A 21,258-nucleotide genomic window follows, 5' to 3' on the forward strand; every position below is an offset into this window, starting at 1 on the left:
GGGTGCCATTTCAGGAGCAACCAAATGGCTTCTGATGATTGGCTCTCATCCATCATCTAAGAGCTTTGTCTCTATGACAACCAACCTACTGAGGGTTCTAAGTGGTAAAAGACAGTCCTCTAGTGGACAAGGTGTATTTTACAAGCAAACCGTTAACTAGAAGACATGGGTGAATGAATGGCTAAAATATACAAATTAGTTCACAATTCATTTTTCGTGGGATGTCTAATGTTCCAGTGCTCCCGAGTGGCGCAGCGGTGTAAGACACTGCATCTCAGTGCTAGAGGCGTCACCACAGACCCTGGTTCGATTCCAGGCTGTAATCACAACCGGCCATGATTGGGAGTCCCATAGGGCGGTGCACAATTGGCCCAGCGTCGTAAGTGTTTGGCCAGTGTAGGCCATCATTGTAACGGACTTGCCTAGTTAAATAAAAGGTTAATTAAGAAAACATTCTGGTATCAAATGAAAAGTATTTACATCGTTTTTCAAATCTAATTTCACACGTTTAAAATAGATGCCAAACAAAAACCATTGATTTAAAAGTTTAACAAACCATACAACTCTATGCACAAGGACTACTTTGAACAAATATTTCACAAAAACATATTTACTGGAAGAACTGTGCAGATGCAAAGTTTGGTAACAGAATTACGGTAAAAACTCCCTGTTTTTTTATGCAACGTTTTCCCCCAAAATTTAAATCAGGTAACAGGATTATGGGTCCCTGATCTGTACTATAAAGAAATACATAATTATGGATAATGTATGAATGTCATTCTCTCATCCTACACAGGTATGTGGTAGTAGAGTAGTGGCCTGAGGGCAAACACTATCTGTTGTGAAAAGTGATATGAAATGTATGTCATGTAATATTTTTGTTGTTGTATATAAACTGCCTTAATGTTGCTGGACTCCAGGAAGAGTAGCTGCTGCCTTGGCAGGAACTAAATGGTGATCCTTAATAAACCCCAGGAAGAGTAGCTGCTGCCTTGGCAGGAACTAAATGGTGATCCTTAATAAATGTACACAAAAAGGTAGAAATATGTAATAACCTTGTTTAATGAGCTCTGCCCCAAAACAAGACCACATTTGGTTGGTCCGCACCAGTCCAAATCTTAAAACAAAACCATAGATGTCTACATTATATGACCAAAAGTATGTGGACCCCTGCTTTTCGAACATCTCATTCCAAAATCATGGGCATTAATATAGAATTGGTTCCCCCCTTTGCTGCTATAACAGCCTCCACTCTTCTGGGAAGACTTTTCACTAGATGTTGGAACATTGTTCTGAGGACTTTCTTCCATTCAGCCACAAGAGCATTAGTGAGGTCGGGCACTGATGTTGGGCACTGATGTTGGGCGATTAGGCCTGGCTCGCAGTCGGCGTTCCAGTTCATCCCAAAGGTGTTCGATAGGGTTGAGGTCAGGGTTCTACGCAAGCCAGTCAAGTTATTCCACACCGATCTCGACAAACCATTTCTGTATGGACCTCGCTTTGTGCACGGGGGCATTGTCATGCTGAAACAGGAAAGAGGATTCCCCAAACTGCTGCCACAAAGTTGGGAACAGAATCATCTAGAATGTCATTATATGCTGTAGCGTTAAGATTTCCCTTCACTGGAACATTTGAGCCTAGCCCGAACCATGAAAAACAGCCACAGACCATTATTCCTCCGCCACCAAACTTTAGTTGGCACTATGCCTTGGGGCAGGTAGCGTTCTCCTGGTATCCGCCAAACCCAGATTTCTCCGTCGGACTACCAGATGGTGAAGCGTAATTCATCACTCCAGAGAACACGTTTCCACTTCTCCAAAGTCCAATGGTGGCGAGGTTTACACCACTAAAGCTGACACTTGGCATTGCGCATGGTGATCTGTATGCGGCTGCTCAGCAATGGAAACCCATTTCAGGAAGCTCCCGACAAACAGTTCTTGTGCTGTTGCTGCTTCCAGAGCCAGTTTGGAACTCGGTAGTGAACGTTGCAACCGAGGACAGACGATTTTTACACGCTTCAGCACTTGGCGGTCCCGTTCTGTGAGCTTGTGTGGCCTACCACTTCACGGCTGAGCTGTTGCTGCTCCTAGACGTTTCCACTTCACACTAACAGCACTTACAGTTAACCGGGGAGAAATTTGACTAACTGACTTGTTGGAAAGGTGGCATCCTATGAGGTGAGGGTGCCACGTTGAAAGTCACTGAGCTCTTCAGTAAGGCCATTCTACTGCCAATGTTTGTCTATGGAGATTGCATGGCTGTGTGCTCGATTTTATACACCCGTTCTGTGGCTGAAATAGCCAAATCCACTAATTTAAAGGATTGTCCACATACTTTTGACCATACAGCGTACCTGTGATGCACACAAAGTACTTTATTTCAACACAAAAATTCACCCCTCAATAACACAACTGCGTGTTAGGGACAATCTCATTAATAACATGGGAAACGCTTGTAACCAACCATAAAGGGTCATAATTATTTCCTCCATCTTAGCTCCTTTAAAGGGCCAATCAAGCAGTCGAAACAAAAACAAAGTGTTTTTCTCCACCCGTTTTGGTAAAAAGCGGAGGGTTGAGCTGAAGAAATGTAATCATTCAAATTCCTAGAGATATGGATGCAGGGACTGACCATCCATGACATCAAAATGTAAGTTTTCACCATGTCATTAGGATATAAACTGTTTTGTTTACTTTGTTTACAAACATTGGAGTAAAACAAGCTTATATTTTGGGTTCTGATGGGGTAAAACAGTGGAACTAAGCTCCTGAGGCATTTTTAAGCCATATTCTTCAAGCATTAATGGTACTMTATCATTACTTTATATGTCCAAAAATGAATCTAGCAACTGCAGATTGCCCCTTTAAATATTCAGGAAACTGGCCTCTTCGTGTATGAAATATAGACAACCATTAAAACATACTAAGCATAAGATCTCCTTTAAACTAGAGGCTCTATATGTAAATAGGAATATAATGAATGTGGTGATTGACTATAATATCTATGTACAGAATAAATATTAAATAATTGGTCTACAGATGAACACTGAATGAAATCGGAGATGAAAGTCAGTCTTTGTTTGATCCGTCATAAGGCTTATTAAAACATTTGTCTTGTTGAAATAGTTTTGAAACCCTACGACCAGAATATACAAATATTACACAAGTGGTCAGGTAAAATACTAATAACTTACAAAACTTCAACATTATGGGCCTTCATTTTCTGTATGTTGTGCAGTGTCTGACTAGCCCTGACGACAGAAGACCTACTCTGTTATGTAGAGACCAGGGTTGGGGTCAGATTCCAGTCAATCCAACAAGTCCACTGAAAAGCAGATTCCAATTCCAGCCCATGTTTTTCAATGAGGAAAATGTGGAACTGGGTTTACTCTCTGAATTGAAATGGAATTGATCACAACCCTGACAGAATTAACATCAGGAGGTTAAGAAAGACACTCAAATAAAACTTAATCAACAGCTTTTGACTACAACTTGAGGGATATTGGACAGACTACAGCTTTTGAGGGATATTGGACTGACTACAGCTTTTGAGGGATATTGGACTGACTACAGCTTTTGAGGGATATTGGACTGACTACAGCTTTTGAGGGATATTGGACAGACTACAGTTTGACTGATCATTGCACTACAGCTTTTCAGGGATCATTGAAGTCGTTTAAGATTCAACTCTAGGCCACCACAAAGAAATGGAGAAAAATACACTGAGTAAATATGATCAGGAACACATTCCTAATATCGAGTTAAATCCTTCTTTAACCCGTCTCCTCCCCTTCATCTACACTGATTAAAGTGGATTTAACAAGTGACATCAATAAGGGATCATATCTTTCACCTGGATTCACCTGGTCAGTCTATGTCATGGAGAGAGCAGSTGTTCATAATGTTTTGTACACTCAAGTGTATTATGAGTTTTACAGCGGCTCCTCCTAGTGGTCATCAGCTCACTATGGTGAGATTCTCAACACTGGTCACTATCTAGCCATGCTGCAGTGTACGGAAGAACAGGAATTTCTCTCATTGCATTAATGGAGTTCAGGCCATGAAACTGTGTGTATGCTAATTTAGAAATGTTGACCTAATCAGAGAAGAGGAAATTGCCTTTGATCAGAGATCAGAACAGAAGATGGACGGCRTGTGATTCTGAAATATAGCTAAACAAAGAGAGGACGATGGACATTCCACAAGGGAAAGGAGGGAAACTCATTGGGGTCATCAAATGTACAGCTGGGTAGGTGACGCCTACAAGGGAAGAGTATAAAATGTGTTGTGAGCTTTCTAAAATGTATGCACTCAGCTGACTGTATCCTTGGTATTAAACACTTGAAACTTCTCTTGAGCTTTTGGTCTCAATTCCTTATTGCAAAGGTTGCAATAGCATTTTTAACAGTGCACTACTTTTTACCAGGACCCATTGGAATCTGGTCAAAAGTAGTGCACTGTATATTGAATAGGGCACCATTTGGGACTTAACCACTCATCATTCTCCCAGATCAGCTGTGTAGCCTGTAGCCATCTAAAGGGACAAGCAGAATATTTGGAATGTAACTGATTGAGATGCACACTAAAACAGAGTGATGATTAGGACCATAATACTAAATGTTAACTAAATCATCCAGCCAGGGGGCCCAGAAAAATCAGTCAGTTAGCATCATAACCTGTTTAACATGAATATGACTGCTTTCTAGTATAATTCCCTGACAATACTATGTGTAAAATATATATATACACACAGTTGAAGTCGGAAGTTTACATACACCTTAGCCAAATACATTTAAACTCAGTTTTTTCACAATTCCTGACATTTAGTCCTAGTAAGAATTCCCTGTCTTAGGTCAGTTAAGATCACCAGTTTATTTTAAGAATGTGAAATGTCAGAATAATAGTAGAGAGAATTATTTATTTCAGCTTTTATTTCTTTCATCACATTCCCATTGGGTCAGAAGTTTACATACACTCAATTAGTATTTGGTAGCATTGCCTTTAAATTGTTTAACTTGGGTCAACCATTCCGGGTAGCTTTCCACAAGCTTCACACCGCAAGTTGGGTGAATTTTGGTCCATTATTCCTGACAGAGCTGGTGTAACTGAGTCAGGTTTGTAGGCCTCCTTGCTCGCAGACGTGAGTTCTGCTCACAAATTTTCTATAGGATTGAGGTCAGGGCTTGTGACGGCCACTCCAATACCTTGACTTTGTTGTCCTTAAGCCATTTTGCCTCAACTTTGGAAGTATACTTGGAGTCATTGTATATTTGGAAGACCCATTGGCGACCAAGCTTTAACTTCCTGACTGATGTCTTGAGATTTTGCTTCAATATATCCACGTAATTTTCTTTCCTCATGATGCCATCTATTTTGTGAAGTGCACCAGTCCTTCCTGCAGCAAAGCACCCCCACAAGATGATGCTGCCACCCCCGTGCTTCACGGTTGGGATGGTGTTCTTCGGCTAACAAGCCTCCCCCTTTTTCCTCCAAACATAACGATGGTCATTATGGCCAAACAGTTCTATTTTTGTTTTGGCAGACGAGAGGACATTTCTCCAAATAGTATGATCTTTGTCCCCATGTGCAGTTGCAAACCGTAGTCTGGCTTTTTTTAATGGCGGTTTTGGAGCAGTGGCTTCTTCCTTGCTGAGCGGCCTTTCAGGTTATGTCGATATAGGACTCGTTTTACTGTGGATATAGATACTTTTGTACCCGTTTCCTCCAGCATCATCCCAAGGTCCTTTGCTGTTGTTCTGGGATTGATATGCACTTTTCGCACCAAAGTACGTTCATCTCTAGGAGACAGAACGCGTCTCCTTCCTGAGCGGTATGACGGCTGCGTGGTCCCATGGTGTTTATACGTGCGTACTATTGTATGTACAGATGAACGTGGTACCTTCAGGCATTTGGAAATTGCTCCAAAGGATGAACCAGACTTGTGGAGGTCTACATTTATTTTTCTGAGGTCTTAGCTGATTTCTTTTGATTTTCCCATGATGTCAAACAAAGAGGCACCGAGTTAGAAGGTAGGCCTTGAAATACATCCACAGGTACACCTCCAATTGACTCAAAGGATGTCAATTAGCATATCAGAAGCGTCTAAAGCCATGACATCATTTTCAGGAATTTTCCAAGCTGTTTAAAGGCACAGTCAACTTAGTGTATGTAAACTTCTGACCCACTGGAATTGTAATACAATGAATTACATGTGAAATAATCTGTCTGTAGACAATTGTTGGAAAAATGACTTGTGTCATGCACAAAGTAGATGTCCTAACCGACTTGCCAAAACTATAGTTTGTTAACAAGAAATTTGTGGAGTGGTTGAAAAACGAGTTTTAATGACTCCAACCTAAGTGTACGTAAACTTCCGACTTCAAATGTATATATTCTTATGTGTGCTTGTGTGTTTTCAATTCCTGTGCACATTTATGTGTCTGTCTGTGTTCAGTTCTCTGTATCTGAGGAGTCCGAGACATCGTCAGCCAGACGAGCTTGTTTCTTTCTGACGTTCCAGTGCAGACACTGAGCCAGGCTCTCAAACCAGTCATACACCAGATCATGACAACAGATGGATGGTACCGGATAGCACGACGTAGTGATCTTTATACTGCAGGGAGAGTAGGGGGAGACGGTGAGGGAAGAAGAGGGAGGTGAGAGGAATGGTAAGAGGGGGAGAGAAGGGAGGGGATAGAAGGGAGAGGAGGGGTGGAGAGGAGGGAGATTAGGGTTGATTAGTGTTCTAGCAAGGATCCTCCATTCTACCTGCTAGTATGTGGAAGCTATTACACTGTAGTAAATGGTTGTAAGGTGAAGGACAGTGAAGTTACCAGTCTCCATGGCTGATCTCCTGTCTCTTCCTGCCGTCGAACGACACCCAGCAAGTGTTCCTGGCATCAGGGGAGAGGGTGATCTGCAGACAGACAGAGACAGAAAGACAAGGGGAAGAGGTCAACACAACCATAAGACAGACAGATCCCCTCCCACTCTTTAACCCTCCCCACTCTCTTCAACTCTCCCTTCTCCTCCCACTCTCACCATCAACTCGACCCCAGCAGGCACCACTATGGGTCTGAAGGAGAGGGAGTGTGGGCAGATCGGTGTGACCATGATGGCCGGGACATTAGGATGGATCATTGAGGCTCCCGCTGCAGCTGCATACGCTGTACTGCCTGTAGGGGTCGACACGATCACACCTGGAGCGGTGGAGGAAAGGGAGGGAAGAGAGAAGAGAGATAGGTACTGAAGACAGAAGAGTATTTGTTCGTGCCACCACTGTAGTGMTGTTTCATGTCCTGTACTCACCGTCTCCCTGTACAGAGGTGATGAGGCGTCCATCTAGGTACAGGTCAACATTAGACAGGTAGGAGGAAGGGCCTCGGTCCACCACCACCTCATTCAGAACCTACACACACGTTTTTGAACAGTATAGTTTTGAAACAAGGAATAATGGTTAAATTATTAAACTGAGATAGGTGACACAGTATTTGATGCCTTGTCTAACCATTCATTGCTTTGTCAACATTTGACGATGAAAAACCACCTTGTTGTTAAGCTAGCTAAGTTCAAATTTGTCAATTAGYTTACTATTTMATTTTTYACCTTTATTTAACCAGGTAGGCTAGTTGAGAACAAGTTCTCATTTACAACTGCAACCTGGCCAAGATAAAGCAAAGCAGTTCGACACATACAACAACACAGAGTTACACATGGAATAAACAAACACAGTCAATAATACAGTAGATTTTTTTTTTTAAAGTATATATACAGTGTGTGCAAATGAGGTAAGATAATGGAGGTAAGGCAATAAAATAGGCCATAGTGGCGAGGTATTTACGATATAGCAATTAAATACTGGAGTGATAGATGTGCAGAAGATGAATGTGCAAGTAGAGATACTGGGATGCAAAGGAGCAAAATAAAAAAATACAGTATGGGGGATAAGAAGTTGGATGGCCTATTTACAGATGGGCTATGTACAGGTGCAGTAATCTGTGAGCTGCTCTGACAGCTGGTGCTTGAAGTTAGTGAGGGAGATAAGAGTCTCCAGCAATTTTTGAGTTTGTTCCAGTCATTGGCACAGAGAACTGGAAGGAAAGGCAGCCAAAAGGAGGAATTTACTTTGGGGTGACCAGTGAGATATACCTGCTGGAGCGCGTGCTGCGGTGGGTGCTGCTATGGTGACCAGTGAACTGAGATAAGGCGGGGCTTTACCTAGCAAAGACTTGTAGATGACCTGGAGCCATGGGTTTGGCGACGATATGAAGCGAGGGCCAGCCAACGAGAGCTACAGGTCGCAGTGGTGGGTAGTATATGGGGCTTTGGTGACAAAACGGATGGCACTGTGATAGACTGCATCCAATTTGTTGAGTAGAGTATTGGAGGCTATTTTATAGATGACTCGCCGAAGTCGAGGATCGGTAAGATAGTCAGTTTTACGAGGGTATGTTTGGCAGCATGAGTGAAGGATGCTTTGTTGCGAAATAGGAAGCCGATTCTAGATTTAATTTGGATTGGAGATGCTTAATGTGGGTCTGGAAGGAGAGTTTACAGTCTAACCAGACACCTAGGTATTTGTAGTTATCACACATATTCTAGGTCAGAACCGTCCAGAGTAGTGATGCTGGACAGGCGGGCAGCGATCGGTTGAAGAGCATGCATTTAAGAGCAGTTGGAGGCCACGGAAGGAGAGTTGTATGCATTGAAGCTCGTCTGGAGGTAGATAGCACAGTGTCCAAAGAAGGGCCAGAAGTATACAGAATGGTGTCGTCTGCGTAGAGGTGGATCAGAGAATCACCAGCAGCAAGAGCGATATCATTGATGTATACAGAGAAGAGAGTCGGCCCGAGATTGAACCCTGTGGCACCCCCATAGAGACTGCCAGAGGTCCGGACAACAGGCACTCCGATTTGACACACTGAACTCTATCAGGGAAGTAGTTGGTGAACCAGGCGAGACAGTCATTTGAGAAACCAAGGCTGTTGAGTCTGCCGATAAGAATGCGGTGATTGACAGAGACGAAAGCCTTGGCCAGGTMGATGACTAGTTAGCTCCAACTGTTTACTGGTGGTATCCATAGCATATATACTTTGGCATAGGTATACAGAAGATAGCCCTATTTGGTATAAGTCCATATTATGGCAAGAACAGCTCAAATAAGCAAAAGAGAAATGACAGTCCATCATTACTTTAAGACATGAAGGTCAGTCCATCATTACTTTAAGACATCCGGAAAATGGCAAGAATTTACTACGTTTCTTCAAGTGCAGTCGCAAAAACCATCAAGCGCTATGATGAAACTGGCTCACATGAGGACCACCACAGGAAAGGAAGACCCAGAGTTAACTCAGCTGCAGAGGATAAGTTCATTAGAGTTACGAGCCTCAGAAATTACAGCCCAAATAAATGCTTCACAGAGTTCAAGTAACAAACACACTACAATTACTTAGGTTTAAAAATAAACTCAACTGAACACCCACATGTYCAGAGGAAAATGACAAACATTGCATGTGGGGCAGAATGAGGCCAAAATCCACTAATAATAAAAACTMAAMAAATCAGCAATGAAGTTTTTGGAAACATGTACAGTGACCTCCTCTCATATCATTACCAAGTCCTGCAATGCCAAGAGCTGAGAAAAGAAGAGTCCCCTCATCCAGCTGGTCCTGGGATTGAGATCAAAAACCTGTTCTACTAACACACTGAAGCCTCAGGTCCCTCATCCAGCTGGTCCTGGGCCTGAGATCAAAAACCTGTTCTACTAACACACTGAAGCCTCAGGTCCCTCATCCAGCTGGTCCTGGGGCTGAGTTCACTAACCTGTTCTACTAACAGACTGAAGCCGCAGGACCAGAACATCCAATCAGAATAAAACAAATTACAACACAGTCAAAACAAAAACGACATTACCTACTGGGAAACACAAAGCAAAATGCAGTGCTATCTGGCCCTACATCAACAGTACACCGTGGCAAACTATTTCACCATGGTTACTGATCAAAACCTTAGAAAAACCTKGACAAAGTCCAGGCTCAGTGAGCACAGCCTTGCCATTGAGAAGGGTAGACACAGGAAAACCTGGCTCCCTGTAGAGGAAAGGCTGTGCAACCACTGCACCACAGCAGAACCTGAGACAGAGCTGCATTTGTAAAAAATATATATATATATATATATATATATATATATAAAAATATATAAAACAATTACTGTCATTTCTCCAAATGTGAAACCCTTATTCAAGGTTTCAAAGACCTCTCTGAAGAGGATAGGTGTTGGGGGAGGACGCAGAGAGCTGTTGGTTGGCAGCGCACTACATTGCTGACTGCCATAAGATGAGGGACAGTGTCTGACAGACCAACCAACCTCATCTTTGCCATTGTTATTGTCCATTGTAGTTATATTTAACGTTAATTATTGTTGTTAATGATTCACCCATTGACAATCTTGATTATTTTAAATAACTTCATTTCCAAAGTACGTTTTGGCAATATGTACATTGTTACGTCATGCCAATGAAGCAATTTGAATTTAATTGAGTGTGTAAGTCACACAAACTGTCGACCGCAGTAGGGTCTGCAGTCAGAATCCGTCTAGGTGCGCCTTCGTAACCACGGCAACTGKCTCAACAGGGCYGCTAACATCCAACCAGCCACGCTTTATTATGACTGCTGCCATGGAGACCGGGTGATGCTCCCAGACAAAAAAAATGTAAAAAGGGGATGAGAGGAGAGAACGGAGGAAGGGAGAGAGGGTCATTTGCAGTGTTTTTGTAATTAGTGTATTTCTGAGACAGATACAGACCAGTCTAKATTACATAAACTTAATTTGTTAGGAAAAACCCTTATTGCATCTTAATGAAAACAGACAAACATACATTATTAACAATGATAATTGATTAATTGAACATGCTAACCACATGTATACAATACATCAATGTGAGAAGAACAATGTTACGGTGAACTGGTTCCTGAATAAACTTCAGTTAAAGACATTACATTCCACCACCAGCTGCCCCATTTGAGCTTCCGAGTAGCACAACAGTCGGTCTAAGGCACTGCATTTCAGTGATAAGAGGCGTCACTACAGACCCTGGTTCGATTCCAGGCTGCATCACAACCGGCCGTGATTGGGAGTCCCATAGGGCGGCGCACAATTGGTCCAGTGTCGTCTGGGTTAGGGTTTGGCCGGKGTAGGCCCTCATTGTAAATAAGAATTTGTTCTCAACTGACTTGCCCAATTAAATAAAGGTTAAATATATWTWTTTTTTWAAACAGCATAACCAGTGGCAACTCGTCATTCAGGGCAGGTGGCGTTTGAGCCCCAACTGTTTAGCTAAAAAAAAGTGTGTACAGTACCAGTCAAAAGTTTGGACACACCTACTCATTCAAGGTTCTTTATTTCTGCTATTTTCTACATTGTAGAATAATAGTGAAGACATCAAAACTATGAAATAACACATACGGAATCATGTAGTAACCAAAATAGTGTTAAACAAATCCAAATATATTTTCCGATTCTTCAAAGTAGCTACCCTTTGCCTTGACCGCTTTGCACATTCTCTCAACCAGCTTTATGAGGTAGTCAGTCACCTGGAATGCATTTCAATTAACAGGTGTGCCTTGTTAAAAGTTAATTTGTGGAATTTCTTTCCCTCTTAATGCGTTTGAGCAAATCAGTTGTGTTGTGACAAGGTAGGGGTGGTATACAAAAGATTTCTGAGGCTGCCATCCGTTTTTTCATTAAAACGATAAGAACAAATCATAAAATTCCACGTCAATTTCAGTGGCGACCACCCACTTATTTAGCTTTGTTTTGGGGKTTTTTGCCTGTTTTTATTTTTTGTGCCTGTTTTGCATGTTATTTTGGTATTAATACGTGCCACATATCAATCTGCAAACAATGTAAATAAAAAAGATGTTGASTGAATAAAGCCACATACAAAACATGGTCTCTTCCTGGAGTAATGGAGCTCCAACATGCAGGTGTTTCAGCCTAGCTCAGTGGTGGAGAGCAGCCAGCGGAAAATACATTGGAATGATATTCTAATATTATACATTTCCGTAAACTAAATAATTACATATGAAATGCCTAGCCAGCCATATAATTGTTTGAAACCTGGACCTGGACACTTACCTTGCTTTTAATAGCCTACAGCCAAAATCTGACCATAGAAGAAAAAAAAGAAGAGATTTCCTGATATGCCGGTGAAACCAGCATTTCTTCTTCTACTGTCCAAAGGCTGTAAGGCACAATCCTATTGCTGCATCTTTAGATATTCCCTCTATGTTTGTACCATTAGGCTGTATATCCATCTCTGTCGTGTTATAAAAACCGCTCACATCAGGTGCTCGTTTGAGAATGGTCTTCTCTCGTAATAGTATTTTGAAACATTCACGCATATGGCCGAGACAAGTGAACACAATGTGATCKGTTTCAGCAGCCTCGTGTTTGTGTAAACATTTTAATTATGGAACCACTGTTGTGTGCATTTTATATTTGTCCGGCCTAACGTCCCGCAACTGTTCCAATGTCTGTTTTGAACCGTACCAGAGATTTTTATCATCCCCAGGACCCCTTTAATTTGGAGACCTGCTAGGGAGTAGGGGCTAGTGCAAAAGGGTTTGGAGCTCGGGGTTAGGGATTGAGTCTCACCTGCATCTGTAGGGTAATGTTCCCAGCCTCGCTGTTGGTGTGTCCATGGGGCAGCAGGCCATTGTGCTCCGTGTCCGGCTGGCCCCCAGCTTGGCCTTGGCCCCCAGACCCCTGGTACTGCTGCTGGCCTGGCTGGCCTGTCCTCTGGAGCATGTCCTTCACCACCTTCACCTTCAGACGACTACGCAGCGTGATGGCTGCATTACCTGGTACACACACACACACACACACACACACACACACACACACAGACATCCATCAGATCATGAACTGGCAGATATATCATTGATTGACAGCGCTATTTATTTTAATTTGAAAAGAATCCTCTACCTTCAAAAACTTTAGCCACCTCTGTCTTGTATGATTCAAACTTGAACGGTGTCAGAAAACCCAGAGAACCCAGATGGAACGCCATGACTGGAGGAACACTGCCCTGAGAGAGAGACAGAGATAGATAGAGTGAGAGAGTGAGAGAGTGGGAGAGTGGGAGAGTGGGAGAGCGAGAGAGAGAGGGAGAGCAAAACACAAGGCGGCAGGTAGCCTAGCGGTTAAGACTGTTGGTCGATGTCCCCTTGAGCAAGGCACTTATCCAGAGCCACTTACAGGAGTAATTAGGGATAAGAGCATCTGCTAAATGACAAATGTAATTGTAGCTATAACATACTGGAAATATGAAGGAGAATAAAGCATCTGTCCTCCTTTTCAGTTCCAGACAGAGGAGGCTGGTGGGAGGACAGGCTCATTGGAATGGCTGGAATGGAAGCCAAGTCATGATGGTTCCATTACAATGAGMSTGTCCTCTATGGGCCCTGGTTAAAAGTAGTGCGCTATGCAGGTACTGAGGTTCCATTTGGAACGCACACGAGTCTGGCCAATGAAAACGGAAACCTCTAAATCACTTAATTCTGTTCTGTTCCAAGTATGACGAAGGTGGCGATGATGATTAACATGGACATGATGACTAATCCAAACACTGCCTCAATTGCCACAGACAGACCAAACACACACAGCCAGCCTGCCCTAAGCCAGGCAAGTACAAGACTCGGGTTAGAATAAGCAGGTGTGTTGGAACAGGGGTTCCCAAACTTTTTCACTCGGGGCCCCCCTTCCAGCATTGGGGATCATCTCCCCCCGCACACCCCACCATGTCTATTTCTATGGGCACAAGCACTGTTCATGACTCAAACTGTTCACACCCCTCTGGTTTGTGGAGAACATTTTGCAGGTTTAAAAGCGTATTTCCTACAATTTTCAAATTTTTTAAAAATTTTTTTTTTTTTTTAAATGGGGTGCAAAGAAAATGTTCCAGTTTTAAAGCAAATTTTCTTGCAATTCTACACATTTTGCCATGTCTAATGTGTATTCATGTGATATTTGAGTGACACAAAAATGACAACAATCTCTATGGTCTAAAAACAGTTGACATGGGCTAGTTGATCTGGACCTTTCTGACAAGTTATAAATATATCTCTCTAAGGTCCACAATGACTGACATCACAAGAGGAACTGATGATGCACAACCCAATTTAGAAATGGCACCTTGTGCGTTCTACTATTACAACGTTCAAGAGAAAGTTTAAAGCCGAACTGAGTTCCTTTAAAAAACCCTGTGTTAGAGCAGGGCTGGCAACCCTGGTCCTGGAGGGACGCAGGAACGTCATGTTTTTGGTTTAACTGACCTGGAAGACCAGGTGTGTTGAATTTAGGCAATCACTGAACGGCTCAACTAGCTGGTCAAGTATGGTGCCTAGTTGGAACAAAATCCTGCCGTACCTAAGGCACTCTAAGAACAGGGTTGCCCGGGAACAGGGTTGCCCGGGAACAGGGTTGCCCAGGAACAGGGTTGCCCAGGAACAGGGTTGCCCACCCCTGGTGTACTGTATGTGTTAGTGGGTACCTGGAAGAGAGAGGAGGCGTAGAGTAGAGTCCCGTCTCCTCCCAGACAGATGATGAGGTCAATACAGTGAGAGATGTCATCATAACCTGGACAAAGAAACACAGTTTAGCAATTCAGTAGAACTATATACGTTGTAGCCATTTGACCCAATCCACACGTTTACTGAGGAGGAATGGATCTGACACACTGCTGGCTGGATGTTATGCTATGAGAGATGGTGTGTGTGTGTGTGTCTGTTACCTTCTCTAAAGGTGCAGAGTTGTTTTCGGATTGAGGTGAAGGTCTCGTCCGTAGTCAGGGAGACGTCAGCCACCACCCTCCTCTCCACAAACACCAGCATACCCTTCTCCTGGAGCACATGGACATGGAACGTCACTTTACTTCCTGAATAATGAATTGAAAGCCCAACCCTGGTAGGTATCCAGCAGATCTGATTCGGACTGATATCATCATAGTGCAGCATGTATGACACAAGACAAGACTACAAAATTCATGCTTTCATTCAATTCTGGGACTACATGCTTCCATCAAGAGAAATATTTATAAAACTGCATTGATCTCTATAGATTTACCATTGATAATGTACATAGCTCCTATTCAAACGCATCATAAACAACAACGTGCAAGCACATGCACACACTCACACAGAACCACACACACACACTCACTTTCAGCTCTATGATACAGTACCTCAACGAGGAAGTGGCAGAGTTCTTTGAATGGTTCCACCAGGCTCTCGTCTCGTATCTTCCTGATGACCAGAACGTTGACTGGTGGTTTGTTCCACGTCAGCCGCTGACTGGCCGGATCCTGGATGTGCCTGAGGACGACGATGACGACACACACACACAATCAAACTTCATTAAAAGTAGTCCACATTTATTTATACATTTTACAGTTCGCCTCACAACATCAGGCACAGAACAGTACAGCTACACACACACTTCCATTGGCTGATTCCACATTCCCCTTTACCAAAAATAAATTTTTCTAACTAGTCTTGAATTTCCTTATTGTTACCATTTAAACGACGTCCGGTGGTCGCGCTGAAAATAATCCCTCATTTTCAAAAATCGAAGCTCTTCTGAACAGTCATTCATTAACATGGTAAATACAGAATTAGATAACGAAGTCCAAACTCCACAGCTACTCAGTCTCACCAGATCCCAGGGTTGATCATTTATCTTTACTGTCTAGATGGACAGTGTGTCTACGTAGAGTGGGGGTTATTGTCATGCAAAAGCGTGCCTGTCTCATGGTAATTAGCAGTTTATTAACATAAGCGAGTTCAGCATCTCCAGGCCGGTACTCCTACAAGCCACTAATGCGAGCTCCTGAAACATCTACATTTTTTAAAAGTATAATAAATCAATTTAATATACACCGTCACAATAAATCCATTATTTTAGTCAGGTCTAAAGAAACATTACGATATGAAGAAAACGTGTTTCAGAAGAACAGAATATGAGTCTGCCTACTGTATGTTATCTGGCTATGCACCATGCCAATGGCAGCCTAGGCTGGTTCATCTMGCAGACAAGATGTGCTTATAAATCTGTTCCATTATTTTAATATTATATGATTTTAAAGTAAGACGAATATAATTGAACTTTGGTTGAATAAAATCGAAAGAAAATGTTTCCCATTCCGGAGCAAGTGCACATATGAAGTGGTTATGTTGAGCTTAAAGGTGATCATTTAAAACATGGTCCTATATGCTAGATTTAGAGYTATTTGGCAACTTTAGTTGTGAATGATACAAACCTTAGAAATCAAAACATACACTGAAAAAAAAAAAAATGCAACATACAACAATTTTACTGAGTTACAGTTCATATAAGTAAGTCGGTCAATTTAAATAAATTCTATAGGTCCTAATCTATGGAGTTCACATGACTGGGAATACAGTTATGAATCTGTTGGTCACAGATACCCTTATAAAAAATATTTTTTTTTTAAATAAAGTAGGGGTGTGGATCAGAAAACTAGTCAGTATCTGGTATGACCACCATTTGTCTCATGCAGCGTGACACATCTCCTTCGCATAGAGCTGATCAGGCTGTTGATTGTGGCCTGTGGAAGGGCTGTCCCACTCCTCTACGGCTGTGCAAAGTTGATGAATTTTGTCGGGAACTGGAACATGCTGTCGTAAACGTCGATCCAGAGCATCCCAAACAGGCTCAATGGGTGACAGTTTGSTGTGTATGCAGACCATGGAAGAACTGGGACATTTTCAGCTCGCAGGAAATGTGAACAGATCCTTGCAACATGGAGCCGTGCATTATCATCCTGAAACATGAGGTGATGGCGGCGGATGAATGGCACGACAATGGGCCTAAGGATCTCGTTACAGTATCTCTGTGCATTAAAATTGCCATCGATAAAATGCAATTGTGTTTGTTTTTCGTAGCTTATGCCTGCCCAAACCATAACCCCACTGCCACCATGGGGCAGTCTGTTCACAACTTTGACATCAGCAAACCGCTTGCCCACACGACACCATACACGCTTGTCTGGCATCTGCCCGGTAGAGTTGAAACCGGGATTCACCCGTGAAGAGCACAYTTCCTCAGCATGCCAGTGGCAGAGTATGTGAGTGGAGCTAGATCAGAGGGAGGAGCGCGCCCAATTTGACTGGAGCGTGATTCCCAAAAGGTATGCCTTCTCGCCCGCTCCAATTTCACTCCAGTAGCGCTTTCACTAGCTCAGGGCATGCCCARCCCAGCATGCATTTGTAGTCTACTTGTGTGCTGCTATWGCCCCTTGCTTCAACTACTGTCATGGAGTTCACTAAATATTTCATAAAGGAACTAATAAAACACACAGTTGCAAAATCAAGGTGACTTACAAAGATGAGAACGAAAAGCAAGAGTGGGAGTGTGGTGATGTAGTGTCCACAACTAAATAATCATTATGGAATCTGAAAAGACACGTATCTCGAAAGCATGATGGTGTACTTTACTACGTGCACATGCTAAAAGAGAGGAACGAGGTGGGTAGATAACTAAGTGTGTTATTGTAGCAAAGTAGTCATAAACAAAACAAAAATCAGATCTCTTAAAAGTGTTGATTTTAGAATGGCCCATTATCAAATGGGCAGGAAGAGGGGCAGGGGGGCAAATACATGTCCTCCGTATGCACACAAATAGTGAATGGAGGCTGCTTTCCCACCAGTTTGTTTTCCAATCATGCCGAGTAGGAGCATGCAGCCACTTGCTGTGCGACAGGTGATATTCCACCCRAACTCTGTATGCCATGGGCTCTCCAACCCTGTTCCTGAAACTAGCCAGATACCATGGTTTAAATGAAAATATGGATTTCTCACCCTTCCTGTAAGGGTTGTGATAGGTCCATTTGCTGTCATCTAGTGGACATTTTGCTCAATTGCCCTCAGCTATGTTTCGACTGTTGTTGTTCATGTTTTGCTGTGTTCTAGTGTACTATGGAATATATTGCTGTGTTATTCTTGACACTTCTCCCAGTCATATTTAAGGGTAGAACTACCTTTCTAAGTGTCCTGATACTTCTAGCTTGGAGTTGTATTTTTATGATAACATAGCTACAGTATTTCACTTTTTAATGTGTATAGTATTGCTTACTAGGTGTGTCCAATCAATTTTGTAACCACTCCCTCTTCTAATTAGGGCTRATTGGAAAAGCTGTTCAAAAGAGGACATTGTATYATTKTTYTTCACTCCCTGACGAAGGCCATGCAGCCSRAACGCGTCRGATTTTTAAAACTTTGTTTCTATTGAACATGCCATACTAATAAAGAGATTTTAGTTAATTATATGAAGAGTGCCTTGGTCCTCCTTTCTTTTTGATAGCCAGTGCTTCAGTTGGGAAACCAACTGAAAACTGTTCGGGAACATGGATAGTAACACGTTTTCACAACTAAACATATTTKATTAAACTGTTGACAGCCCCTCTGTCTGCACGCTGGAGAAAGGAATGAAGGAGAGAGAGGAGAAGAGATGGAAACGCATGGTGGTGAGAATCTGTAGCTAAAAGGTCATGTGTAGCCTATTAATTATGAAAATATGAAAAATGCCCAATGGCATAAGGTAACCAGTCCATTCAGTATGCATAATAACACAGTCCACAGTCAAAAGGCCATTACTATAATTAGTTTAATGTTGGAGTATAGGCTAGACCCAATTATGTACCAAAGACATCTTAAATCTGTTATGTTTTTCTGCCATGTGTAATATGCAGTAGGCTATGTATTGTATAATGACACAATCATTATTAGAATTTGGGGGTTGGGCTCATATATAGGCCTATGGGTATGCATAAGCTCTTTTATGTGTTTTGAATACATCACCAGCATAGAAAGCGCTGTCCATTTCGTTGTTAGGCTTTGAAACATCCACAACGACCATGTGTTCCACTCAGTTTCAACCTGTTGTTGAAACTCTTTCTTCAAATTGATCATCACAGTGAGGTGAGTTTTAAAAGCATGATACTGTTTTGATGAGTGTTTGATGTGATTTTCATTGATGTCAGAGTGGTTAGAGGGACAATAGAGCACTGAGTATCAGGCCATGTGACATGATGTGTTGGTAGTACCCAACTCACTAACGACCATGTCCAGAGTGCATAAAAGGAGATTACTGTGACTCAACAGTCATGTGGAATTTTACTACGGTCATGACTCATGACAGCCGGTGTATGCGGTAATACGGTCAATGAAACAGCCCTAGGCTAGACCCTCTGCAACCAAGTACCCTAGGTGTCCTGACTGACAGTACCGGTTCATAGGACACTACTACCCAATCACAGTCCTGTCCTCAACTCTCCATAGGACACTACTACCCAATCACAGTCCTGTCCTCAACTCTCCATAGGACCACTGACTACCCCAATCACAGTCCTGTCGTCAACTCTCCATAGGACATACTACCCAATCACAGTCCTGTCGTCAACTCTCCATAGGACATTACTACCACAATCACAGTCCTGTCCTCAACTCTCCATAGGACACTACTACCAATCACAGTCCCTGTCCTCAACTCTCCATAGGACACTACTACCCAATCACAGTCCTGTCCTCAACTCTCCATAGGACACTACTACCCAATCACAGTCCTGTCCTTAACGCTCATCTCACCTGCTGATACTGGGACAGATATGTGAGGATTCAATGCCAAACAACAAAAGTAAAATAACAAAGACAGAGAGGGAAACAGATTCCAGACAGTGTGTACTGTAAGTGCAATGAAGTTCCCACACCAATGACTTACATGACTGAGGTTGGGTTAGGAAGAATACAGGCTTTGGGTCCAAAGTGAGTAGCAGGATATGGTCCATGGAGAAAGTGAGCTCTCCTGTAGGAGGTAGAAAAGAGGACAGTCAGACAGAGTGAGCGAGTGAAGAGAGAGTCAGACAGACAGACAGACCAACAGTGAAAGAGAGTCAGACAGACAGACAGCAAGAGAGACACAGACAGAGAGAGTCAGGCAGAGAGAAAAAGAGAGACAGACAGACAGACAGACAGCATGTCCAGCTAGCTACCCTAAGGCAGTACTGTAGCTATAATGCCATTATTGTCCCAGTAGTCTCATGTTAGCCTGGTCCCATATATTTTTATGCTGTCTTGACAAATCCTAGACACAAGACAGCACACCAAGCAGCTACTGAAAGAGACTACTGTCCCAGGCTACCTGCAGTGCTCAGACACGCACCTCTTAGGGGAGGTCTCTGCCATCTCTGCCGTCGAAGACCCAGAGGGCTCGGAGAGTTCGTGTTGGACCGGCAACCTGCGTTGCTCGCCGTCGGGCAGCAACAGGTGTTCCTGGTCATCCTGATGATGGCATTGGGACCTCTTCTCCTCCCGTCGTCTCTTAGGTGACTTCCTGTGTTTGGAGGTCGAGGTCCTGACTGGCTCTGRAGGGTTGGAGCTTCTCTCTGGTGTTGCTGAGGAACAGGATGACTCTTGAATCTCCATCCTGTAGGAACGCACACGTACACAATACACACACATAAACTGGGGTTGAAACTGTAAATATCCCTGGTTGACCACATGCTGCAGCAGAGTGACTAGTGTCACAACAACGTAGTTAACAAAACCATGCAAATTGGGATTACAGGGCAAATATATAAACACTATCAACACATGACCTGACTAATTATATAGCTAGATTAGCCAAAAGGCTAGTATTGAGCCGTTTCAATATCGCCATTTGCTAGCCTTTGGGCTATAGCTAGTCTTGATAACTGGATAAAATTACTAGCTGGTTAGGTAAGTTAGCTAGTTAGCTATCTAAGCAGGCCAGCTTTAGCCAAAATCTCAACTTGTTTATTAAAGCCTACACTCCTGTAACCTTAGCATGACAGCCTTCTAAACAAAGAAAAGCACGGACTAACAAGACATGGCTAACAATGGTTTAGTGCCAATGCAAGGTCAACTGGACTAAGTTTAGTTAACTAGCTCGCAAAAAAACGGTAACGTTGTCTAAGCTACTGTAGCTAACGTTACCTTGAGTTGCTTAACAGCTCTCCTTACGACATCATCAGCGCTGTGTTAGCTTCCACGAGTTTGATAGCAAACGAATCTGATTAAATACTAGTAGCTGGTCAAGGGCAAATGTTATAATGCTAATTGTGTGTCTGTGATTTTACTTGCAAAGCTTAACCTAGCTAGCTACAGAACATCAGTTGACAGAATCAAAACAAAGTTACATGCGCAGTGGAAGCCATTCGGAAACG

General features: G+C 42.7%; 1 protein-coding gene across 2 annotated transcripts; it reads right to left on the reverse strand.

Moving 5' to 3' along the window:
* Positions 1-1,040: 1,040 nt before the first annotated feature.
* Positions 1,041-21,258, reverse strand: nadkb (NAD kinase b). Of its 2 annotated transcripts, XM_023976716.2 has the most exons (12): positions 21,029-21,258; positions 20,214-20,498; positions 19,794-19,877; positions 15,241-15,370; positions 14,791-14,899; positions 14,551-14,636; positions 12,984-13,086; positions 12,654-12,859; positions 7,308-7,407; positions 7,041-7,198; positions 6,833-6,915; positions 1,041-6,612 (listed from the first exon to the last, which is right to left on the reverse strand). In XM_023976716.2, the coding sequence occupies exons 2-12, from the start codon at positions 20,495-20,497 to the stop codon at positions 6,450-6,452; spliced, it is 1,506 nt and encodes a 501-aa protein (XP_023832484.1). In that variant the 5' UTR covers position 20,498; positions 21,029-21,258; the 3' UTR covers positions 1,041-6,449. The 2 variants fall into 2 exon arrangements, with proteins under 2 accessions (XP_023832484.1, XP_023832486.1); XM_023976718.2 differs by lacking the exons at positions 19,794-19,877; positions 20,214-20,498; positions 21,029-21,258 and adding an exon at positions 15,571-15,671.

This window comes from Salvelinus sp. IW2-2015, linkage group LG32 (assembly GCF_002910315.2).
Source record: "Salvelinus sp. IW2-2015 linkage group LG32, ASM291031v2, whole genome shotgun sequence".
Taxonomy (NCBI): Eukaryota; Metazoa; Chordata; class Actinopteri; order Salmoniformes; family Salmonidae; genus Salvelinus; species Salvelinus sp. IW2-2015.